The sequence below is a fragment of the Xyrauchen texanus genome, chromosome 28 (assembly GCF_025860055.1).
Source record: "Xyrauchen texanus isolate HMW12.3.18 chromosome 28, RBS_HiC_50CHRs, whole genome shotgun sequence".
Lineage (NCBI taxonomy): Eukaryota > Metazoa > Chordata > Actinopteri > Cypriniformes > Catostomidae > Xyrauchen > Xyrauchen texanus.
The window spans coordinates 627,350-654,193 of record NC_068303.1 but is presented as its reverse complement, the minus strand read 5'-3'; the positions used below and the strand labels follow the sequence as shown (position 1 = coordinate 654,193).

The window sequence follows — 26,844 nt, the reverse complement described above, 5'->3', positions numbered from 1 at the left end:
AAATATGATTAATATTTTATATATAATATAATACAAAACTCTCTTTATACCTGCAACATTGTGTAAATAAATAATTATATTGACATTTTCATGGAAATTACATTTGTTTTAGGTCATTTGGGGCAACCATGTGAAAACCTCTTGATATTCCTGACTTAAAAATTCATGATATTTATAAAAAAACATTTTTCACCGTGAAACATATGTTTGATTTTTTTTTTTTTAGAAATTAATAGTAAAGTTGTGTTCACTCTCATGTATTCAAGATTCAAGGAAACTATTGTAATACCTTTTACTTGATGCTTTCACACATTACATTTTAAAGTCATTAAATATTATATATATATATTTTTTTTTTACAAAATGCTTTAAATGTTTTTGAACTCAAACATTTCATGTCTACAAACTTGACAAATTTTTTGTAAATTTGAAAAATATTTATTAAAAAAATATATATATATATATATGGACTCCAATAAATACATTTCCATCAAATTGAATTGTGTAGTCTTTAAGAATATTAAATTCAAAACTTAAAATATTACTTTTTATGTAGTTAAAAATTCATATACAAATGTGTTACATTTTTTTTAAAATGTAAATATAAAAACCAACACGAATAGAAATATTCTGTTTTATTCAATGAACAACATGTTACCAAGTTCACGTGGTTTAAAATTAGGCTATGCAATTAATAAAATAAGTCAGAGTATAATCAAAACAAACAAACAAAAAGAGAAAAAATGCCACTTATATTTCGATATAATACTTAATGAAATTATATATTCTTTCAAGCAATATTACTTACAATCATTTATTTAATATTGAACAAACGGTCTAAAACCATTTCTCCGTTAATATTAAGAATAGTTTTCCATCCCGTGGCCATTGAAACATATAACTGTATCAATTCCACCCAGTTCAACAACTATTTTTAGTTTCTTTATGAAATTTTCTCCATCAGATTATGAGGCACTATTGAACAGTGACGTAATGCTGAAAGGCAATCCAGGACACGTCACTGAGCACGAATCAGAGGGGTGCGCGAATCCCAGAAATTTATGAATGAAAACACGCACAATCTGAATCTCTCACGGCTGCCAGTTATGATACTTGTATCCGAATAAACCTGACAAAAATAAACAAATCTATAAGCTGCTTCGTGCGAGAAAACGCTTTTAAAGATAGTCCCGTTCGTTTAATTCCGCAACACCCCGCCGCGCAGATGGTTCATTCCACTCCGCCGAGAGCTGTTTGTTCATCCGCCGCTCGTTTCTGGACTTCATGAACGAATTCGGTTCGAATTTCAAGCGTAACGACCTACGGGAGAGCCATACGATCAATGCTACGCGTCTGCGGAGGTTCACGCGTGTTTTCCGTGTAGATCAGTCGCTTTCCATCTGTTTGAGTTACTTGCTCGGTTCTGAAAGGCTTGATCCGAGTGTGTAAGACCGAAAGCGGACCAGAGTGACGGTGCGTCCGGTCCCATGTTGCAGCCGAACCAGGACGAACATGCCCGCTCAAAAGATCCGGTGAAATACGGCGAACTGGTGATTCTCGGGTGAGTGCTGCATATGTACCATTCTTGTATCATGTTAAGTGTGTAAATGACAAATTAAACTCTTGCTGTTTAATGATCTGTTATCAATTTTATCTACTTGCTTATTAACACCACTTGCATCTTTACATCGCATTTATTGTTATTATAAACACATTTCTGAATTAACATTGTTGGAATCTCAGCTTCTCATAGTGGTTAATCAGCGCATGATTATATATTTAAAGGGACAGTCCACCCCAAAATGAAAATTCTGTCACTATTTTCTCACTCTCGTGTCGTTCTAAAACCCACACGAATTTCTTGTGACTGGAAATATGGTTGCCACTTTTGACGTTTTAAAATAAGGGACACTTAAATGTGTTGGGGATCACGGCCCCTAACCACATCCTCCAGTTTTAGCAATAAATGTGTTGAGTGGGATTATATCATTATTATAATTATTACTAATGATTAATAATATGCATTATAAATAATAAAATGTATATCCTCTCTTATAGCTTATTTCTTATAACTTTCCTGACCCGTTACTTATTGAAAAAAATACGTAATTTAAATGTTACTAATATTTTAATTTCTTTGTTTATTTGTCTTCTTTGTCTTCTGTATACATTTTGGAAGGTTTATACATATTATAATTTTATTTTAATTTTAAAATTTTAAATTTTTTTTATTTATTTTATTTGCTTATTTGCTCCTTCACCTGTACTTGTCTTTATGATTGTGTTCATACATTGATCTTCTTGAACATTTATATAGAAAAAAACTCTTCAGACGGTCCCTTACCCACCATAGGCACATTTCCCAACTTATATCATGTTATATTGGAGATCTGGAACAATTTCACCATGACGCCATATGACCAGCTTAAATACGGGACAAATCATGTGGCAACCCTATGTGTACCACAAATGGAGACTTTAGGCAGAATGTTAGACTCAGTCACCATTCACTTTCATTGCATGGAAAAAAAAAAACATTAAAGTGAATGGTGACAGGTTTGTAAAGGTCCATTTATAGACCGTAAACTGTTCCACAACATAAAGTCATATGGGTTTGGAACGACATGAGGGTGAGTAAATGATTACGATATTTAATGTTTTGGATGAACAGTGTGTGTGTGTGTGTGTGTATATATATATATATATATATATATATATTTAATAAAAGCTCCACAGGGGCAAATATCAGATGATATATCAGTCCGTCACTATTAACGAAGCTGCATAGATCAGTACTGTGAGTGATATAATCCCACTCAGGAAATCAAAGCATTAAATGTTTCCACCCACATGAGCCACATCAGGAAATGCTTCTGGAAAGTGCAGAATCCGCTTCATGTCCACACATTACAGCGGATGTGAGGAAGCTCACAGGAAGTGGAACACACTGGGTTTGGTGTTTGTTAAAGTGCTTGTATTCAGGTCATTTTATATTCATGAGTAAAGCATAACTGATTGGACAATTCAGGAAAGTGCTACCTGATTGGTTAGAGAAATTATAAACCAACCCCTAAACTGAACCAATCAGGAAATGAATGAGTCTTCCCATGCCAGCCTATGTTTTGGAAATCTGGCACTTCCTACAGACGTATTTGGTAAACCACATGGAAAGCAACTTGTCGACTTCAGGTTGACGGTGTCGGCTAGTTCTAGTCGACTAGTCGATGCCTCCCCCTCGTGAAAGGTCTTGGTGAGATACGGGAAACGGTGTTGAGCTCTTCTATCCACAAAGGTCTGGGACGATACTCGACTCTCAACTCAATTTAATTAGTCTTAAAATCTGGTTTGATCTTCATTTTAGTTACAGTAATGAACAAACACAATCTGTTTTAACTAATAACACACAAATTATTGTATTGTTGTTTTATTAAATACATCATTCAAGCAGTCACAGTGTAGGCTGGAAAAAGTAAGTGAACCCCTAAGCTAATGACGTCATCAAAAGCTAATCAGAGTCAGGAGTTGGCGAACCTGGCATCCGATTATTGAACGAGATTGTAGGTGTGGGTTAGAGATACTTTGACTTATAAAAAGCACTCAAACATTTTGAGTTTGCTGTTCACAAGAAGCATCTGCTGACGTGGACCAAGAGATCTCAGAAGACCCACAATCAAGAATTGTTGCTTTAATAAATAATTTCTCTAATCTGTCCACAGTTAGACAAACTGTCTATAAATGGAGATGATTTAGTACTATAGGTACTCTCTCTAGAAGTGGCCGTTAGATATTCATCTGTCCACAGTTAGACAAACTGTCTATAAATGGAGGTGATTTAGTACTATAGGTACTCTCTCTAGAAGTGGCCGTTAGATATTCATCCGTCCACAGTGAGACAAACTGTCTATAAATGGAGGTGATTTAGTACTATAGGTACTCTCACTAGAAGTGTCCATTAGACATTCATCTGTCTACAGTTAGACAAACTGTCTATAAATGGAGATGATTTAGTACTATAGGTACTCTCACTAGAAGTGACCGTTAGATATTCATCTGTCCACAGTTAGACAAACTGTCTATAAATGGAGATGATTTAGTACTATAGGTACTCTCACTAGAAGTGGCCGTTAGATATTCATCAGTCCACAATGAGACAAACTGTCTATAAATGGAGATGATTTAGTACTATAGGTACTCTCACTAGAAGTGGCCGTCCAGCCAAGATAACTCAAAGGGAACAGGGAAATAAAGAACCCTAAAGTGACAGATAAAGACTTGAAGGAATCATTGGAACTGGTTAACATCTCTGTTCATGAGTCTACTGTACAGAAAACATTAAACAGGTATGTGTTCATGGCAGGACATCACGAAGGAAGCCGCTGCTTTCCAACAAAAACATTTATGTGCACCTGTAGTTTCCCCAAAGACAACAATGACACTCCACTACGCTACTGGGAATGTTTTGTGTACTTACGAAATGAAGGTTGAATTGTTTGGGAAGAACACACAGCACTACATATAGTGTAAAATGGGCACTGCATACCAACATGAAAACTTCATGCTAACGCTGAAGTACGGTGGAGGGAGCGTTATGATGTTGGGCTGATTTGCTGCTTCGGGGGCCTGGACCGCTTGCCATCATCGAGGGAAGAAAGAATTCCCAAGTTTATCAAGATATCCTCCGTAAAAGTTGAGTGATGCATCAGGACAATGACCCTAAACATCAAAGTAAATCCACTACAGAATGACATAAAAAAAGAAAGTCCCAGTCAGAGACCAGACCTTACCCCAATAGAGATGCTGTGGGATGACCTAAAGAGAGCCGTTCACATCAGACATCCTAAAAATATGTAATAAGAAAAAATGGTCCAGAATTCTTTCTGAACGCTGTGCAGGTCTGATCCGCAGCTTCCAGAAACACTTGCTTGAGGTTATTACTGTCAAAGGAGGATCAATCCAAGGGTTCACTTACTTTTTCCACTGCACTGTGAATGTTTAATAGGGTGTGTTCAATAAAGACATGTAAGATTATAATTGTGTGTGTGTTGTTAGCTTAAGCACATTGTGTTTGTCTATACTTGTGACATTTTATGACCAATTAATGCAGAAAACCAGCTAATTCCAAAGGGTTCACATACTTTGTCTTGCCACTGTATATATGTATTTTAATTTTCATGCCAAGTGTTTAACTCTGCTTAACTAATAGTTCATTCTTTCTGCATTCTGGGCCTTTAACAGGTGTTTTTCTCGTGATGGGTTGTTAGCGGAGCGCTCTTGGAGAAAACAAAGATGCTCCAGCTTTCAAAAAACCCGCTCTTCGCCCCAGGCACAATCTTGCTGCTCCGCTCACATACTCTGTCGTGCTAATTACACCATAATCTGCATTTCCCTCCTCCAGGACTAGATCTGTGGGCGAAGCAAAACTTTGTAATGTCGTGTTGGCCTACTTCCTGTTGTCTGAATGATGGAACTTTATAATGTTATTCTTTGCTCTTGTTTGCATAATACCCCTTGAGAACAGTTTGAAGCGAATCGAGCCCACAGAGTCTACAGACACATCATTTATTACAAGATCTATTTGGTTGTGCCATCCCTGTGCAATATCATTAGTGTTGTTTTCTAAGGCAAGCAGCACTATTACTCTACTATCAGTACTGTAACTAAAGGTGCAAACCACTAAACCCAAGTATTAAACTTTGGCTCCTGATCTGCACCATTTATTTGCTACAGAATGATCCCTCAAATCATGTGTGTTGTTGAGGAGAGGTGTGCTGTTGCTAACCCCTCACTTAGCATTTTCACCTGAAAACCCCCATAGACTTGCATTGAAGGAGCGACTCCAGTCAAATCTAAAGAGCAGAATATCACAGAGACTCTTTGGACTTGAGACTGTAAAGGAGAGGGTATACTTTGGTCGGTTTTCTCGCGATCTGAAAGAGTACACTTTGAAAAGCTGAGCGGGGGCAGCACACGAAAAAAACGAATTATACCCCAGTCTTACGTATACTTAAAGGAATATTCCGGGTTCAATACAAGCTCATTTTAATTAACAGCATTTGAAGCATAACGTTGCTTGCTACAGAAAATATTTTTTGACATGTTCCTTGTTTATTTGAAAATTTGAGGCACTTGCAATGGAAGTGAATGGGGCAGTTTATAAATGCTAAAATACCCCGGGGCAGATTTAACAAGAACGAATTGCGTGAGGTCTGGGTATCTCAGCGAGTATTGACGCTGACTATCACACCTGGAGTCGTGAGTTTGAATCCAGGGCGTGCTGAGTGACTCCAGCCAGGTCTCCTTAGCAACCAAATTGTCCCGGTTGCTAGGGAGGGTAGAGTCACATGGGGTAACCTCCTCGTGGTCGCTATAATATGGTTCTCGCTCTCGGTGGGGCGTGTGGCGAGTTGTGCGTGGATGCCGCGGAGAATAGCGAATAGCGTGAAGCCTCCACATGCACCATGTCTCCATGGTAATGCACTCAACAAGTCATGTGATAAGATGCGTGGATTGACGGTCTCAGGCGCGGAGATTCGTCCTCCGCCACCCGGATTGGGTCGAGTCACTACGCCACCACGAGGACTTCGAGCGCATTGGGAATCGAACCAAGTTAGCGCCTGCTAAAAGCCCAATTTGTTTGCATGCGCTAACTGTTCGTTTAGCGCCTGATTCACTAAAGGAATTGTGCAGGTCAGGCAATGGCGCAAATGCGCCCACAAAATCGTTGCTGAATGAATTTGCGCGTCCAATTCTGATCTTGTGAACTGATTTTGAGCGCAATATAGCGGAGGATGCCGCAGACCACCGTATTTGACCCACTTTGCCAGGACTGAAGAGCATCACTTTGATCCAGACACCTAAATCATCTCCTGAACGTGCACTTGACGACACCGCGCATCTGGATATGCCAGGTTATAAGGCTCTTCAACATCATTTGATTAATTACTGCATCTCTTTTAAATTAAATTCATTTTAGCGCCTACTTTAATTTGCTGGTAATTGCACGATGTAAATTGTGCAGGACAAATTACATGGAGTTTTGTGAATGAAGCGCAATCTTTAAAGAGCCTAACTTACATAGAAAGTAGGCGCGCGTGTGTGTGTGTGTGTGTGTGTGTGTGTGTGTGTGTGTGTGTGTGTGTGTGTGTGTGTGTGTGTGTGTGTGTGTGTGTGTGTGTGTGGAAAGGAATGACAATGACTTCATTTAAATAATGAAGACGGAGCCACAATTTCGTGATTGCGCTTGGTTAGCTGAAATGTCACGTGCAAAAGTGGCGCAACTGTTTAGGGAATCTGCCAATCACTGTTTCAAAAGTGTAGCAACTAGGTGTGAACAAAGTGTGTTAATGTGATTTTATTTTTAAAATTTACTCCCCAATTTGTAACGCCCAGTTCCCAATGCGCTCCAACTCCTCGTGGTGGTGTAGTGACTCGCCTCAATCCGGGTGATGGAGGACGAATCTCAGTTGCCTCCACGTCTGTGACGTCAATCCGCACGTCTTATCACGTGATTTGTTGAGCGCGTTACCATGGAGACGTAGCGTGTGTGGAGGCGTCACGCTATTCTCCGCTGCATCCACGCACAACTCACCACACGCCCCACCGAGAGCGAGAACCACATTATAGCGACCACGAGGAGGTTACCCCATGTGACTCTACCCTCCCTAGCAACCAGGCCAATTTGGTTGCTAAGGAGACCTGACTGGAGTCACTCAGCACGCCCTGGATACAAACTCACGACTCCAGATGTGATAGTCAGTGGCAATACTCGCTGAGATACACAGACCCCCCTGAATGTGATTTTAGTGTGATAAAATCACTTGTAGGGTTGACGGCGTGAAGTCATCACGGTAACAAAGTAGTAACATTTTTAGAACTTCACACAGATGTGTTCAGTCAGTGATTTAATGACAGTAAAATCATGTTAACACACATATTGTTTATGTCTTGTGTCTATACTTTTGAAACAGTATTTTAATGTTTACAGATTAAACCCCATTGACTTGCATTGGAAGTGTCTCACTGGAACTACAGTAGCATTTCATTGTACTGTGTATTCGTTTTGTAGCCAGACAAAAACACAAATATTTCAGTTTTAGCAGGACATCACCTCAGTGGAAGGTCAGCATACGAATATATGGAGCAAAAGCGATTTGAATATTTAATACTCTGTGTGTGTGTGTGTGTGTGTGTGTGTGTGTGTGTGTGTGTGTGTGTGTGTGTGTGTGTGTGTGTGCGCGCGCACATGCATGCACCGAAGCGAACAGGCTCTGCTGCGACTTGTCTACATGTGCAATGCTGAAGTGGCACTTTGACCGCTGTAGACACAGTCAGTGACTTGCAGCACTTACGCTCTAATGTGCAGAGAGAATTTCACAGGCTGTGAGCGTTCAGGCCGCATTTATTGCATTGTGCTTAACTGCAAAATCTCCCCAGCAAACATGTAAATGCTCAAAGATCTCCACCTGTTCATATGCACAAAGTCCGCAATGAATGCGTGTCTAGGTTGTGTTGATGCTGATATCTGCAGTGTGAACAAAAGAGTCTTTCTCCGGCCGCTGCAGACGTCTGGCAACACGTGCAGGTCGCCGCATACTGAAGTACTGTGAAACACGCTTGCAGTTGGGCGTGCACACAACATCGCCATCTCCGGGACTTTGTATGGGTGTCACACACTTGTGATTTCCTCTAAATATCCTGGCATCTGTCTAGTAAACCTGTTACACACTCTCTTGGGTTTTCAGAACTGTTTTAGAACCTGCGTAGAGATGGATGTCACCTGTTCTGTCCGGCCAAATCTACAACTGAAAAACGTAAAGGAATGGTTCACCCAAAAATACAAATTGTCATTATTTGTCATGCCATTTCAAACCTGTGTGACTTTCTTATGTAGAGTACAAAAGATGATGTTTAGCAGAATGTTCATGCTGCTCTTTTCCACAATGAGAGCAGACAGTCAAGCTCCAAACATGACACTATGAAAGTAGTTAATGACTCGTGCTATATACCAAGTCTTCTGAAGTCACACGATAGCTTTTTCGGAGGAACACAATACAAATTTCAGGCATTTTTCTGTTTTTTACACGCAAAGCTTTGTATGACAAGTCATATGGGGTCATTGATAAATAATGCTTATTAAAAATGAGAAATGCGATATCTTGTGATTAATATATGCAATATGAGAGATTTATTAATAATCTTAGTGGGTCGGCCATTTTTGACCGGAACACAAAATGTGTTAGCCCAAACAAACACAACACAAAAGTTAATATTGAATTGATCTGGCCAAAAATGTTACTTATATGGTGATTTTTCTTACTTAAATGTTTGATTTTGTTCTTTTTTCAGTTTGACCGCATCCGTCACCATTCATTTTTATTGTATGAACAAGAGCAGCGTGAACATTCTGTTAAACATCTCCATTTGTGATCCCCCAACGAGTCATGTGGGTTTGGAACAACACGAGGATGAGTAAATGATAACAATTGTTGGGTGAACTAACCCATTACATTGTAATATGTTCTGGAAAGCAGAGCAGTTATATTTGTACCATCTGTGTGATGTAATAAGACCGTTATTGACAAAAAGCCGTTCTGGAGAAAATATGAATGTGTGTCAAACTCGAAGTGCTTCCGCCGTCACGTCACCATTCATCTTTTAAACGGAAACAGATGCTGGGGAATAATGTTGATTTGTGCTTGAGTGGCAGATATTTGTTTGTCACAGCATCAGAAATTGTTACAGAATGTAGCTGGGAAGGACAATACATTAGAAATCTGTTTGTTTGTTAGATTTGCTATAGAACTGCTTGACAGCACCACATACATATTTAGAGCAATGTCCCGAATGCAGCTGCCTCATTGTGAGAAGTGGTGATGAACATAAAGCACACAAGAACTGAACTTTACTAAACAGCTGATTTGATCATCGTGATCAGAGACGAATACAGCGCTGTTATTTGGCATGTGCACGAGGAAGAACTGATGTTCAGTGTTTGAGAAGCTGTGAGATAAGCGTCTTGTTTAGAAGCCTTATTAAATTCAGACTTGTTATTAAGGGTTGTTTGTTGCTGTGCAATCTCATCATACACCTGTATACCTGTATAAATGCGGTATGCATATCAGCTATTTTACAACTGCTTCAAAATATCCATTTTACTCCTAAGATTCATGTGCGTACACTTTTGGACACATACAATGATGTATATCCCACTCCGGGGGGTGCCTTGTGGCCCGTCTACCGGCTGGTCGTCACCAACTTCCTCGACCTGGGAGGAGACAGGAGGGGAAATAAACACAAAATAAAAACTAAATAGGCGAGGGAAAGGCCAACACAGAGAGAAGCAGCTCACTCACCAGTTCTCTGTTGTGCCGTCGCGTGGTCCCTGATCACTTCTCCACACTCTCAGGCAGACGACAGCCACTCCTCCTCAGGCGGACCGGAGTCAAACCTCCGACCCCCAGCGGACAGAACACCCCTCCGCTTTTCTGGCGTCACGTGGGGATACTTCTCCATCCCTGGCAGCGGCTCCATCGCTCCAGGCGTTCGAGGAGTCCAATCCCTCCTCGAGTCTGGGCGGTCGGGCTACTTCGTCCCCTGGTGGAGGGCAGCGGCGCTCCCATGGGTGGACGGCAGTGTCGAGGACTCTACAACGGGCATCCCTCATCCCTCCCGGGTTTCGGCACCAGTGTAAGGGGGTTCAAGGGAATCAGGAGGCGAGAACTGGCTTAACAATATATTTAATATTTAATTAAATACATAAGACACACAAACACATACAGGGCAGCTGCCCGTAATTCTCTCGCTCACGTACTGTCATCACCGGCCGCCTTTATCCCTCACGCGCCCCACCAGGCTGATTGGGGAAAGGGCGTGCGTCGTTCCAGCCTGGCCACGCCCTCCTCCACATTGATCTCATCTTCATCACAAGTATAGACAAACAAAACTCTTTGAGATAACTATGTAACCCTTACTCTAATTAGCATTTGACATCGTTAGCCTAGGGGTTCACATACTTTTTCTTGCCACTATCATTGCTGTGATTATAAGAGTATGGTTATACCGCTCACCCCTTGTTTAGATATGCTCATAGGCATGACTTTTTCCAAGTGCTACTTTGGCATTTGGGCTCAGTGGAAATTCTCTCTCTTGCTCTTTTCCAGGTATAATGGCTCCCTGCCAGGTGGAGACCGCGGTCGGAAGAGGAGTCGCTTTGCTCTTTACAAGAGGGCAAAAGCGAATGGCGTCAAGCCAAGTGCTGTGCATATTCTCAGCAACCCACACGACAGCAAGGTGTGTTTTATCAAGGACGGAAACTAAAGAAAATGTTTCGATGATAATCGTTTAAGTTCTTGTGGGCTTTAGGCCTTATATGACGTTGTGGTATAGTAACTTACCCACAGGGCCTTTTGTTTCAGGCGGTGAACAGCAGGGGTCAACACAGCATCTCCTTCACTCTCTCCAGGAATCAGACGGTGGTTGTGGAATACTGCCATGACAACCACACCGACATGTTCCAAGTGAGTCTGTAGAGGATATATTGCTTTTAAATTGAGAAGTCAACATGAAATCAAAATTGACCCTATTTACAATCGGAATGTACTTTTCTGGTTTTATTGTGCACGATCCGAGTACATTATTTGAACATTTAACACTGCTTGGGAATGCTAAAAGGCTGGGGGAAGTATAACGGACCCCCAAAATAACACAGTTTGGGAATGCTTAAAAGCCGGGGGAAGTATAACGGACCCCCAAAATAACACCGTTTGGGAATGCTTAAAAGCCGGGGGAAGTGTAACAGACCCCCAAAATAACACCGTTTGGGAATGCTTAAAAGCCGGGGGAAGTGTAACGGACCCCCAAAATAACACGGTTCGGGAATGCTAAAAAGCCGGGGGAAGTATAACGGACCCCCAAAATAACACGGTTCGGGAATGCTAAAAAGCCGGGGGAAGTATAACGGACCCCCAAAATAACACGGTTCGGGAATGCTAAAAAGCCGGGGGAAGTATAACGGACCCCCAAAATAACACGGTTTGGGAATGCTAAAAAGCCGGGGGAAGTATAACGGACCCCCAAAATAACACCGTTTGGGAATGCTTAAAAGCCGGGGGAAGTGTAACGGACCCCCAAAATAACACGGTTCGGGAATGCTAAAAAGCCGGGTGAAGTGTAACGGACCCCCAAAATAACACCGTTTGGGAATGCTAAAAAGCCGGGGGGAGTATAACGGACCCCCAAAATAACACCATTTGGGAATGCTAAAAAGCCGGGGGAAGTGTAACGGACCCCCAAAATAATACGGTTCGGGAATGCTAAAAAGCCGGGTAAGTATAACGGACCCCCAAAATAACACCGTTTGGGAATGCTGAAAAGCCGGGTAAGTATAACGGACCCCCAAAATAACACCGTTTGGGAATGCTAAAAAGCCCGGGGGAGTATAACGGACCCCCAAAATAACACTGTTCGGGAATGCTAAAAAGCCGGGGGAAGTGTAACGGACCCCCAAAATAACACGGTTCGGGAATGCTAAAAAGCCGGGGGAAGTATAACGGACCCCCAAAATAACACCGTTTGGGAATGCTAAAAAGCCGGGTAAGTATAACGGACCCCCAAAATAACACCGTTTGGGAATGCTGAAAAGCCGGGTAAGTATAACGGACCCCCAAAATAACACTGTTTGGGAATGCTTAAAAGCCGGGGGGAGTATAACGGACCCCAAAATAACACCGTTTGGGAATGCTTAAAAGCCGGGGGAAGTGTAACGGACCCCCAAAATAACACGGTTCGGGAATGCTAAAAAGCCGGGGGAAGTGTAACGGACCCCCAAAATAACACCGTTTGGGAATGCTAAAAAGCCGGGGGGAGTATAACGGACCCCCAAAATAACACCGTTTGGGAATGCTGAAAAGCCGGGTAAGTATAACGGACCCTCAAAATAACACCGTTTGGGAATTCTAAAAAGCAGGGTAAGTATAACGGACCCCCAAAATAACACCGTTTGGGAATGCTTAAAAGCAGGGGGGAGTATAACGGACACCCAAAATAACACGGTTTGGGAATGCTTAAAAGCCGGGGGGAGTGTAACGGACCCCCAAAATAACACCGTTTGGGAATGCTTAAAAGCCGGGGGGAGTGTAACGGACCCCCAAAATAACACCGTTTGGGAATGCTTAAAAGCCGGGGGAAGTGTAACGGACCCCCAAAATAACACCGTTTGGGAATGCTAAAAAGCCGGGGGAAGTGTAACGGACCCCCAAAATAACACCGTTTGGGAATGCTTAAAAGCCGGGGGGAGTATAACGGACCCCCAAAATAACACCGTTTGGGAATGCTAAAAAGCCGGGGGAAGTGTAACGGACCCCCAAAATAACACCGTTTGGGAATGCTGAAAAGCCGGGTAAGTATAACGGACCCCCAAAATAACACTGTTTGGGAATGCTTAAAAGCCGGGGGGAGTATAACGGACCCCAAAATAACACCGTTTGGGAATGCTTAAAAGCCGGGGGAAGTGTAACGGACCCCCAAAATAACATGGTTCGGGAATGCTAAAAAGCCGGGGGAAGTGTAACGGACCCCCAAAATAACACCGTTTGGGAATGCTAAAAAGCCGGGGGGAGTATAACGGACCCCCAAAATAACACCGTTTGGGAATGCTGAAAAGCCGGGGGAAGTGTAACGGACCCCCAAAATAACACCGTTTGGGAATGCTAAAAAGCCGGGGGAAGTGTAACGGACCCCCAAAATAACACCGTTTGGGAATGCTTAAAAGCCGGGGGGAGTATAACGGACCCCCAAAATAACACCGTTCGGGAATGCTTAAAAGCCGGGGGGAGTATAACGGACCCCCAAAATAACACTGTTCGGGAATGCAAACTCGCATTCATTCTGTTGTGACACACCCATATTTCCCACCATCCAATAAGTTCCCGATGTTCCTATCATCCCTACCTAAATCTACACCTATGGGAAAAATCCATTCCCATCCTGCATTTCTTCCCACTTGGAAATGTGTCACATAATGCAAGTAAAATGGGTAGAAAGCAATTTTATGTTGTCTTAAACTAATTTTACATCAATATGTTGACATTAATGTAATAATAAATCTGGTATAATCCCGTGTATTCTGCAGATCGGTCGCTCCACAGAGAGTCCCATTGACTTTGTGGTGACTGACACACCCGGATGTTCAACGGAGGGTGAAGACACCTCATCCGCCCCGAGCACCATCTCTCGCTTCGCATGCAGGGTGGTGTGTGACCGGAACCCTCCTTACACTGCCCGGATCTATGCTGCTGGATTTGACTCCTCCAAAAACATCTTCCTTGGGGTTGGTATTTATTCTGGAATATTGCAATTCCAATATGCATCTGTATGCTACATTACGAATCGTTTCTCGTTCACCTCCGTACACTGACTCGTACAGTATTTATTGTTCACTGAACAACGAGGATCAGGATCTGTTGACCGACTGAAGGAGAGGAGGAGGAATGTTTTTCGTTTATTTCGGTAATCTCGTTCAACAAGGAGAGGAAGTAGCTGGATATATCATGAATAAAAGTGACTGATGACATTACAGTGACATCAGGATGTAATTGAATCACTAATTAGGATAATATTGTTGTCTTTGAATGGTAATGCACAGCAGTTCACAATTTGTTGTCATTTGTGGGGAAAATGCACATGTATAAAACTGCATAGAGAGCTATTGGATGCTCCCTTGCTCCCTATTTAGTGAATGACTTAACCTCCAGTGTGCTGTCTGTCTGCACTGGTCTCAGAACAGTTATAGAGAGCTATAGGATGCTCCCTTGCTCCCTATTTAGTGCATGACTTAACCTCCAGTGTGCTGTCTGTCTGCACTGGTCTCAGAACAGTTATAGAGAGCTATTGGATGCTCCCTTGCTCCCTATTTAGTGAATGACTTAACCAAGTGTGCTGTCTGTCTGCACTGGTCTCAGAACAGTTATAGGAGAGCTATAGGATGCTCCCTTGCTCCCTATTTAGTGCATGACTTAACCCCAGTGTGCTGTATGTCTGCACTGGTCTCAGAACAGTTATAGGAGAGTTATAGGATGCTCCCTTGCTCACTATTTAGTGCATGACTTAACCTCCAGTGTGCTGTCTGTCTGCACTGTCTCAGAACAGGTATAGGAGAGATATAGGATGCTCCCTTGCTCCCTATTTAGTGCATTACTCCAGTATGCTGTCTGTCTGCACTGGTCTCAGAACAGTTTGAAATGCTCCTTATTTTCATCATAACTCCATATAAAGCCTCTGAAAGACACATTTATCAGTTTTCTCAATGTTATAATATACAGACAGTGAATATTGGATATTTTAACTGAAAATGAGCCTATAGTCCACATACGTGGTCATTATGTTTAACAGTGTGCCCTTTTGTGAAAAATCGATGAAATGTTTAAAATGTCATATCAGATGAAACTAGAGACTCTAATCTTTTGACTCAAACAGGTTTCAGTGTAAAAACTTAATTAGGTTTCTTACCAGATGTAGTTTTGTTGCTGTTTCTCTCAAAGACAAACTCCGCTGTGATCAGCACCATGTTGTTTGGTCACATGACTCTGTATGTTGAAAGTTTAACCCTTTGCTAACAGCCTAGAGTCTCCTGAACTGAGATCAGTCAGTTTAAATTAAATTAATTTATGCATACCCTATAGTAAAGCCAAAACATAATGTCCACACATGTGTACGTGTGGTCTCAGGAGGTTAAACTATAGAAGTTGTGAAATTGTTGATTGATTTATCTGTGATTTTTGCTAATAACTATAGAACAAAAGGAATAGGACGGTTATTTTTATAACTTCATAAATGTATTATAAAAAATGACATTAATCTGAATGAATATTAGCTAGCTTAAATCATGTAAAAACTCAAAAATAACATTATCTATGCAACTGAGCAGAATACAATAAATGCACGTGTCTTATAGTGTCATTGGGGACTGAGCCCCTGAGCACCGTGCACCCGTTCATTCTGTCCCATTGGTTTGTGCTCCGTCCAGCTGTTTATGAGTGCAAATGCATCTGATCGTCTCTGATTAACATGAACTTAAATCAGGCTCATTACAGGTTTCCTTAACACAGGTTAGTCAAGTTAAAAAATGTCTAATTTCACAAATCTCTCATATAGGAAAAAGCAACTAAATGGAAGAACCCCGACGGTCACATGGATGGACTCACGACCAATGGGGTGCTGGTGATGCATCCACAAGGTTTTCCAGAAAATCCGAAGCAGGGACTGTGGAGAGAGATCTCTGTGTGTGGGGATGTCTACGCTCTCAGAGAAACCAGATCCGGTCCTATCAGAGGACAACTGGTAAATACTTTCTTAGTCTAAAGATGTGAGTAGACCTAATAACAACTCAAATGTACAGAATATTGTGAAGCATAATTGCATGTAATTACTTTGTAAACCTCAAAGCGTTTACGGAGTATACACGACCATACACGTTGTCGGCTAAAGCATACAGTAATGTGTAAGATTGAACTGTAGGTTACTCCAGAGGGACTGTCCTTGCACTTAAGATGGCACAGTGTAGCGTTTGCTGTAAGTTCAATATTCCATTCAATTCCCCATCTGCAGAACTGTGCAAAAGTTTTAGGCACATAAGATGTTTCATTTGTCTTAAGATGGTTATTTATATCTTCAGCTTTAGTGTGTCAATAGGAAAAATAAACTTTAGACTACCAAATATTACTTTTGCAAAAAGAATAGAATAGAAGAACGGGGAGCCCTGCAACAGATGTCATGACCCCCACAGAGCCCCCACTGAACATTGTGTCCACCGATGAGTGGTTGCTAGGGTGTTCTGGGTGGTTGCTAGGTGGTTGCTAAGTAGTTGCTAGTGTGCTCTGGGTGGTCGCTAGGGCATTGCTAGGTGGTTGCTAGGGTGTTCTGGGTGGTCACTAAGATGTTGCTAGGTGGTTGCTGGGGTGTTCTGGGTGGTTGCTAGAGCGCTCTGGGTGGTCACTAAGATGTTGCTAGGTGGTTGCTAGGGCATTGCTCAGTAGTTGCTAGTGTGCTCTGGGTGGCCGCTAGGGCATTGCTAAGTAGTTGCTAGTGTGCTCTGGTTGGTCGCTAGGGCATTGCTAGGTGGTTGCTAGGGCGCTCTGGGTGGTCACTAAGATGTTGCTAGGTGGTTGCTAGGGCATTGCTAAGTAGTTGCTAGTGTGCTCTGGGTGGCCGCTAGGGCATTGATAAGTAGTTGCTAGTGTGCTCTGGTTGGTCGCTAGGGCATTGCTAGGTGGTTGCAAGGGTGTTCTGGGTGGTTGCTACGGCATTTCTAGATTGAATAGAAAGAGTGATGAAGTGATAGAAAATAGATAGTGATAGAATAGAAAGAGGGATGAAGTGATAGATGGAAAAGAAAGGGGGGGTGAAGTGATTGATGGAAAAGACAGTAAGAGTGATAGAAATGATTGATGGACTGATAGAAAGATAACAAAGAAAGAGTGAGAGATGGAATAGAAAATGTGATTTGTGATGAAAGAGTGATGGACTGGTAGATCATGTTATGGAGTGATGGATAAAATGGAAAGAATGACGGAGTGATTGGAAGATAAAATAGAAGGAATGATGGAGTGACAGATAATGAGAAGATGGAAAGAGTAATGGAAGATAGAAAAGAGTGGTGGAGTGATGGATAGCGCGCGCACACACACACGCACAGGATAGATGGAAAGAAAGAAAGAAATGATCTATCCCTTACAGGCAAATAGTATGTTAACGGTGCTTCTGTCCTTACAGGCCCAGGGCGAGAGCAGCGCGCTGCAGGACGGCTCTCTCGTGGACCTCTGTGGTGCCACTCTCCTGTGGCGCACCGCTGAAGGTTTGCTCAAAGCACCAACTCTGCGACACCTGGACGCCTTGCGACTTGAGCTGAACGCCGCTCGGCCACAGTGTCCCGTGGGTCTGAGCACGCTGGCCTTCCCCAGCCTCCCCCGAAGTCACAGTCTGGAGGAACGTCAACCGTGGGCGTACCTCGCCTGCGGCCACGTCCACGGCCGGCACGACTGGGGCCAACGGCCGGAGCGTCACCGCGAGCGAGAGGAAGGGGCCTGCGGAGGTACCGGTGGCCGTCGGGAGTGCCCTCTCTGTCGGACAGTCGGGCCTTACGTTCCGCTATGGCTGGGCTGTGAGCCGGCCATCTACGTGGACGCGGGCGCCCCCACTCACGCCTTTGTGCCCTGCGGCCATGTGTGCTCAGAGAAGACGGACAGGTATTGGGCGGAGACTCCGCTGCCTCACGGGACCCACGCCTTCCGACCCACATGCCCTTTCTGCTCTGCCCCGCTGTCAGGCAGTCCTGGGTACACGCGGCTCATCTTCCAGGGTCCTATCGATTGATGAAGTGGCCAAAGGAGGGGGTTGAAGGGGGCTGGAGTTTCTCTAGGGGCTATGTTGCTAACTGTAACACCTTACACTGACGGTTCATGCACACTTTTTATTATTTCCATTGCTAGAATACACGTGCACAAGTAGCTCACATTGGGGAATTATGCTGCCTTCAAGTCAAGTTGAACTGGTCGCATTTACAAGACATGTGCACATGTATGGCATCCAAATGTCCTCATTCCTAGTAGTCGTGGGTTCAGGTTGTAGTCCAAAAAACCTTTTTCCAAAAAGGTTTTTGAACTTGAGTAAAATATGGTCTGAGGTAAACATTACTTGACACGTAGTTACAGCCATACCTCAAACATGAATTTTGAAGCCGCCTAGTAATTCAGTACGACTTCAGAATTCACATAGGAAAATAAAACCTATAGGAAATTCCAGAGGGAACCCTTGGCGAATTAGACTTCTGGGTTCGCCTACAAACTGACCTCATGGCTGAACATCTCTATTGACCTGTATAGTTTCAGCCCAGTTGTTATCAAAGTATGTAATTTCTGCATCAATGATCAGAATTGCAGAAATTAACTTCTGAATACGCCCCCCATCAGCCGTTGGTCAAACAAAGAGATAGTCCCGCCCCCAACTCACGCCATTGGTTGAGTAGTGTTGTTGTGGCGGGGTCATAAGCGGGGCGCTCAAAACAAACTGAGCAATTTTCAAAGCACAACAGAGACACCGTGTTTACGTTTTTTTGAGAAAATGAACCTATGAATTGTTCAGCATTTGCTGAGATTTTTACAATGTAAAAAAATGGACAATATATCAGAAATGTTCCGAAATTAATCAGAATCTAATCGAAATCAGACTGTATTGATAATGAGCCCTAATATTGATTTTTAAAGGTTAACGAGGCGACGGGCATGCACGGGCGAACTAAGTTTCCCATCATTCTCAATGGCAGCATGAAAATGCCAAAAAGACACAAAGCAAATTAAACCACTCATGCTTCATTTTGTTGCACTAAAGCGAAAAAGAAGCAAAAAAGAGAGAAGAATATGAAATTGTCCACACTTTTGTTTTATTATGACCAAAATCTCTTTTTGTGCGCATCACGCCATAATTATGACATCAGAACAACGAAGGACTTGAAGGCAGCATTCGTTTTGAATACAGCTCAAGGGCCCAAGAGTGGCATCTTGGCGGTGCTGGGGCTTGAACCCCCGACCTTCTGGTCAGTCTGGAGCCTTAACCGCTGAGCCTCCACTGCCCCAGATTCCCGGCCCCTTTCCGCCCCCTCTACGGCCACTTCAAATGCTTTCTCAGTACATGACCTGAGACCGTACCAATCTCACAGCACACACGCTAGAAAGTACAGAATCCTTACGAACACTTCAGCAATAAACACGGTAGAATCAACTGGAGAGATGCAAACGGTTCGAGCCATGTACTTCCCTTAACCTTCGCTCAAACATGGCTGAACCTGGTCAGGGGCTTTGCCAGGTCATGAGTCATTTAGCCCTTGTGATTTATTGATTTGTATTGGGGGTTTTTACCTTTTATTTTTGGGATTCTTCTGATTTATTTTAGCTTATAAATGACAGTCCAAGTTGTAGCTGCAATATATATACCGTAGTCGTTTTGAAATCGTCAAGATGTCATATTTTTCTACATGACTGTGTTACTAAACTTTGACCCAAGGTCAGACTGTTTTCTATACGAGTGTTTCACATATAGCAGTATATATAGATTATATATATTATTTTAAGTATACGATATGATTTGAGTCCAGGAGAGTTTACCGAAGACAGAATGCCCACTGTGCCAACTACCAAGACAACATCTGACCACAGGCACTCGATCTAATGACCAACATGATGAATGTACAATTCCAGTGCATAGTTGCCGTTTTAAACCTCCCTGGTGCTATTGTTGATTTGCAACAATTCTCTTATTTTTAGCTGAATTTACTGCACTCCTGTAAATCTTTGATTGTTTCACTTAAAAAGGCGAACTCTTAATACTAACTTTCATCAGTAACATAATAAATATGATGCAGTGCTCAACAGATCAGGAGTTCTTGTACATTTGAAATATGAAAATATAAGATACGAACTAACTGAATATACACTGACGAGTTAAAACATTATGACCACTTGCCTAATGTGCTGTTGCTCCCCTGTGTGCCGCCAAAACAGCGCCATGAGTCATGGACACTACAAGACACCTGAAGGTGTCCTGTGGTATCGGACACCAAGATGTTAGAAGCAGATCCTTCAAGTCCTGTAAGATGCGAGGTGGAGCCACCGTGGATGGTAAATGGTCTGCACTTGTATAGTGCCTTTTTTAACATTAGAGGTTACCAAAGCGCTTTATACTGTGTCCCATTCACCCATTCATACACTAATAGTGGCAGAGTTGCCATGCAAGGTGCTAGTCTGCCATTGGGAGCAACTTGGGGTTCAGTGTCTTGCCCAAGGACACTTCAGCACATGGGAGTCATGTGGGCCGGGAATCGAACCTGCGATTAGCAGGCGACCCGCTCTTCTACCTGAGCCACAGCCGCCACGTCGGACTTGATGGTCCAGCACATCCCACAGATGCTCAATCGGATTGAGATCTGGGGAATTTGGAGGCCAGGGCAACACCTTGAACTCAAGTTCCCGAACAATGTGTGCCATGTGGCAAGGTGCATTATCCTGCTGAAAGAGGCCACTGCCATCAGGGAATACCATTGCCATGAAGGGGTGTACCTGGTCTGCCACTATGTTTAGGTAGGTGGCACGTATCAACTTGACTTCCAAGTGAATGGCCGGACCCAGGGTATCCCTGCCACAAGATGTAAAAGAAAACGGGACTCGTCGGACCAGGCATCCTCCTTCCACTGCTCCAAGGTCCAGTTCCGACACTCGCGTACCCATTGTAGGCACTTCCGACGGTGGACAGGGGTCATCGTGGGTGTTGTTGTGACACATTCCTCCCGTAACCATCATTCAAATCTTTGTGACTTGTGCCACAGGAGACCTTAATAATAATAATTCCTTACATTTATATAGCGCTTTTCTAGGCACTCAAAGCGCTTCACATAGCATATGGATGATGCGACGGCAGCCATAGTGTGCCAGAACGCACACCACACACCAGCTATTGGTGGGGAGGAGAGAGTAGAGTGATGTAGCCAATTCAGGGATGGAGATTAATACGAGGCCATGATAGATAGGGGCCAATGGGGAGAATTTGGGCCAGGACACTGGGGTTACACCCCTACTCTTTACAAGAAGTGTCCTGGGATTTTTAATGACCATATAGAGTCAGGACATCTCATCTGAAGGACGGTGACTTTTTACAGTATAGTGTCCCTATCTCTATACTGGGGCATTAGGACCCACACGGACCGTAGGGTGAGCACCCCCTGCTGGCCTCCCTAATACCACTTCCAGCAGCAACCTTGGTTTTCCCCAGGAGGTCTCCCATCCAGGTACTGGCCAGGCTCAACCCTGCTTCGCTTTAGTAGGCAACCAGGCAAGAGCTGCAGGGTGATATGGCTGCGACCTTCTGTCGGTTTAGACCAGACGGGATAGTCTTTGTTGCCCTCGCACATCCATGAACCTTGGGCGCCCAAACCCTGTTGCCGGTTTCTGCTTTGTCCCTCCTCGGACCAATCTCGGTAGGTACTCGCCACCGCTGACCGGGAACACCCCACGCGCCTTACCGTTTCAGAGATGCTCTGACCCGGTCATCTGATCATAACAATCTGGCCCTTGTCAAAGTCGCTCAGGTCTTTACTCCTGCCCATTTCTCCTGCATTCAACACATTAACTACGAGAACTGATTGTTCGCATACCATCTACCCAGACCTTGACACCTGGCCTTCATAGGAGATGATCAACGTTATTCGCTTCACCTGTGAGTGCTCATAATGTTTTGGCTCATCAGTGTACACGATCCGATAAGCATTATATAATTAGTGGAGCTTGTTAAGGCAAGTTATTGTTATTGAGAAAAGTGATATCAAAAATGACACCAACTCAAATATTGCCTGCACCCCTTGCACTGTGCATCTCTGAGCATTATAAGCTAAGCACTTGACAAAGCTTTCAATTGCAGGGTTTAGACATAAAACTCGACTTTACCTCACAAGCTATAGAAGAGACCTCAGTTTAAGACCGTATTTTTTTTTTGACTTCCCTTTGACTTCATCAGATGCAATGCTTGGTTTAGCCTGAGCTCGATTGTGCCATTTAAGCATGTTGACTCCCTACGTGCAAATGTGAAAACATGACTCGAGTAGTTCTCTGAGATTGAAAAACAGGTCATTGAAAGTCTGTGTGTGTTAATGTAGAAACAGACATTAGAATCTATGCTTCAAATTGACTTTTTGTGGCGTCTCGTAGCAGCAACTCTCGCGTTTAGAGACAGTTTTTACGTCTTCCGAACAACCTCCAATGCTGTTCCACTTCCACTCTTGACCCACCAAGGGTGTTTGACATTTCTCGGCCCATGCACACTGGCATCGGGTCACCTCAGGTTTACACTAGTCAAAGTTTACAAGTGTTCCAGGGTCTGTTTCCACTGTTAGCCGGGTTAGAACCGTAGTGTGCGTGTGCCTGTATCTGTTCACTAATGGTCGACCGATATGGCATTGCTAGGGGGCGTTACCGAAAAACACTGAACTTACTTTACCCAATATTTAATCTAAAATGTTGCCAGTAGATTTTGTAACTAAGTGGAATGACTGACTACTGTTAGTCGTCAACTCTTTATTGGCTGACACGATGATGATCTCAAAATGGACTAATATCGTCTGAATAATCGCCCTGGCCAATATATCGGTCCATCGCTAGTCTCCGTCGACAGGGTTTTTCTCTCTCAGAGGTCAACGGGAATGGGCATGTCCAGTGCAAATCCAAGAGGCACAACCTTTCGCTAGTGGTTCAGTATTGTGTCTGCTTTGAAATGAGTTTTTTTGTGATCTTGACTAGACCTTGGAAACTACAGACCATTGTATTCATGCTGAGGGACTGTAATTGCTTTATAGGACTTTTGTTTAATGTTCTGGATAAAAAGTCCCACACTGGATGGTATGAATCTCTGAAAACTCTTGACAGTACCGCCGCTCCCTAGAAGCAGAATATGCAGTCTGCGTAGGGCACCGACTCCCTAGAGGGGCACCAGAAAGTCCACCAGCTGCCCTTCCTTGCACGTTATACGTTATTCGAGGACCCGAAAGCAGCTGCGGAACACAGATGACCGTCCACCTGGAACTCTGCGTAGGGCATCAATTTGGCCAGCGGCGGGCGGGCGGGCATGCTTGTTGATAATGGATATGTGATTGATCAGTTGTCAATTGTTTGCGTTGCGTTTGAATGAGATGTGAAGCACCTTGTGTTTGACCCATTTAATAAAACATCTATCTCAGACAAGAATCATGACCTTTGAACTTACCACTGCTACATTTCACTCAAACCCAGGGTGCACAGACAATCACAAATCATGATATAAATAAAATGTATCTTTTCAATATACATGCATAGTGATTTCATTTGAATTATGCAACACAAATATAAAGTGCTACATTTGAATTCACTGAAACTGGTGGGTGATTGTAATGGTTAACCAATAGAGGGCACTGTTGTCATGACGACCGTTACATCACTTTACCATTCTGTCAACTGTTGGATGCTAAAACATGAATGTGGTTTATACCCTTAAAAGCTCTTGGAGGCTGTAAAATTTGGGTATTTCAAAAGTCTATGAATGACGTTTTGGCTCCCTGTTGTCATGGACAACCTGGAAATATCAGTTTTAAAATGGGAATTTCCAGGCCTGGAAAAAAATTATAATGGCAAATAGTGAAATCTTAAAGTCATGGAAACTAATACATTTTTCAAGATGCATTATTTAAAATATTGAATTGTTTAGAAATCACTCCTCATGAGTACGGACTTAAAATGACCTATTCTGGAAAAAACTATTCTACAAATAAACCAGTAGAGCTATCTTGGATTTCTGATGGGAATGAAAACGAGGTTTAGTTACTTGATAGACTTATTACCATCTCTTTAATGACATGCGCTGAATAAAGCTATCAAAAGCTCCTAGGTCACATCTCATCTTCCAGAACTCATGTTGTCTGGAGTTTTTCCCTGATCGTGTAACGGGAGCCAGTTGGTAGGTAGTTGTGCAGTGTGACCTCTGACTGATGCTAGAAGCTGTAGCCTTACGCCGCCTCCTCGTTAACTCCCATGCCGGAGACTCCGGTTCGAATCCCGCTTGAAGCGGGTTCAAGCAGGACCAGTTACAATAGCACATATAGCACATCTACCAGACATCTTTTTGATGCGTGCGTTACCATCTGGAGGAAGTATTTTTAAGGTTGTTTGCTCATCTGCAATACGTCTAGAAGACGTTTGCTTTCGGTTGTCAAGAAGACATTCAGCAGATGTCTTTGAGACGTTTATGATTGAGAATGTCAAAAAATCTCCCAATTCCCAATGTGGGGACTCGCCTCAATCCGGGTGGTGGAGGACGAATCTCATTTGCCTCCGCATCTGAGACCGTCAATCCGCGCATCTTATCACGTTGTTTGTTGTGTGCGTTACCATGGAGACGTAGCGTCTGTGGAGGCTTCATGCTATTCTCCGCAGCATCCACACACAACTCACCACATGCCCCACCGAGAGCGAGAACCACATTATAGTGACCACGAGGAGGTTACCCCATGTGACTCTACCCTCCCTAGCAACCGGGCCAATTTGGTTGCTAAGGAGACCTGACTGGAGTCACTCACCACACGCCCCACCGAGAGCGAGAACCACATAATGACCACGAGGAGGTTACCGCATGTGACTCTACCCTCCCTAGCAACCGGGCCAATTTGGTTGCTAAGGAGACCTGACTGGAGTCACTCACCACACGCCCCACCGGGAGCGAGAACCACATTATAGCGATCACGAGGAGGTTACCCCATGTGACTCTACCCTCCCTTAGCAACCGGGCCAATTTGGTTGCTAAGGAGACCTGACTGGTGTCACTCAGCACACCCTGGATTCAAACTCACGACTCCAGGTGTGATAGTCAGCGTCAATACTTGCTGAGATACCCAGACCCCCTTCCAGTTCGCTGTCCTTTTCTGCATATCGTGGTGCCGTTTTGTGGTCCGTTCTGCATAAAGTGACGGCACATTGCAGCCCATTCGGCACGTTTCGCGGCCGCTCAGTTCTCCCAAAGGACATTCCGCCCCTGATCAGCCTAAAAGTGTGTCGGCCCACCGGGAAAATGCCTGGTATGCCCGATTACCAGTCCAGCCCTGCAGACGCGGTGCATGTCTGAAGGGCGATAAGGGGGAAGGTATTCTTACTGTTGCAGTGTAACAACTTTGACATACTCCACAGAATTCGTTGATACAGAACATTTAAAATGTTGTAAAAATGTTCACAATGTTTGGATAATAGTAACGCACAAACTTACTATATGATGTCTATTTGAATATCTATTATGTTCACATTAAACATTATTAAAGACACATTAATATCGATCCAATATAGCAAAGAAACAGTTCAGCGTCTCTTTTGTCTTGCTTTTTTACCAGGGTCAGAAATGAACAAGGGCTCGGGCTGGGGTGCACTGGGAAGAGAAATCGGCCCTGGATTTTAAATAAAAACCGGCCCAAATGTTGTAGAGTGGGTTTATGCCGTTCGGCCCTGTTTCGCGGCCGACCCTCCCGGAAAAGTCCCGGTTCTCCATACGGCCAGTCCACCCCTGGCTCAGGGCAAAACATCTGGGGGCAAATATGATTTCTATTTCTAATTTGTAACATCAGATATATTTATTTTATTTATGATGTTTATTTACATTTATAGGGAACCGCTTATGTGTGTGTGTGTGTGTGTGTGTGTGTGTGTGTGTGTGTGTGTGTGTGTGTGTGTGTGTGTGTGTGTGTGTGCATGCATGAGAGAGAGAGAGAGAGTGTGAGAGAGAGAGAGAGACTGTGTGGGAGAGAGTGTGTGTGTGCGTGTGAGAGAGCGAGACTGTGTGTGTGAGTGTTTGTGCATGTGTGTGAGTGTTTGTGCATGTGTGTGAGAGAGTGCGTGTGTGTGTTTGTTTGTATGTGTGTGTGCGTGTGAGAGAGAGAGAGAGAGACTGTGTGTGTGAGAGAGTGTGTGTGCGTGAGAGAGAGAGAGAGACTGTGTGCGAGAGAGTGTGTGCGTGTGAGAGAGAGAGACTGTGTGTGTGTGTGTTTGTGCGTGTGTGTGAGAGAGTGCGTGTGTGTGTTTGTTTGTATGTATGTGTGCGTGTGTGAGAGAGAGAGAGAGAGAGAGACTGTGTGTGTGAGAGAGTGTGTGTGTGCGTGAGAGAGAGAGAGAGAGAGACTGACTGTGTGCGAGAGAGTGTGTGTGCGTGTGAGAGAGAGAGACTGTGTGTGTGCGTGTGTGTGAGAGAGTGCGTGTGTGTGTGAGAGAGAGTGTGAGTGTGTATGAGTGCGTGTTTGTG

General features: G+C 43.5%; 1 protein-coding gene across 1 annotated transcript; it reads left to right on the top strand.

The window, feature by feature from the left end:
* The first annotated feature begins 1,255 nt into the window (after positions 1-1,255).
* On the top strand, positions 1,256-26,133 carry LOC127621879 (E3 ubiquitin-protein ligase pellino homolog 2-like). The gene is made up of 6 exons (XM_052095666.1): positions 1,256-1,561; positions 11,160-11,289; positions 11,415-11,516; positions 14,129-14,326; positions 16,150-16,335; positions 17,767-26,133. Exons 1-6 carry the CDS (start codon positions 1,488-1,490, stop codon positions 18,364-18,366), a joined length of 1,290 nt encoding a protein of 429 aa, XP_051951626.1. The 5' UTR covers positions 1,256-1,487; the 3' UTR covers positions 18,367-26,133.
* The last annotated feature ends 711 nt before the right edge of the window (positions 26,134-26,844 follow it).

What these genes read in the sequence shown, in the direction of transcription:
- LOC127621879 (XM_052095666.1), top strand. Translation starts at nt 1,488, where the DNA reads ATGTTGCAGCCGAACCAGGACGAACATGCCCGCTCAAAAGATCCGGTG. An exon ending in ACCACACCGACATGTTCCAA is followed by an intron (nt 11,517 to 14,128) that starts GTGAGTCTGTAG and finishes TGTATTCTGCAG; the next exon opens with ATCGGTCGCTCCACAGAGAG. An exon ending in GTCCTATCAGAGGACAACTG is followed by an intron (nt 16,336 to 17,766) that starts GTAAATACTTTC and finishes CTGTCCTTACAG; the next exon opens with GCCCAGGGCGAGAGCAGCGC.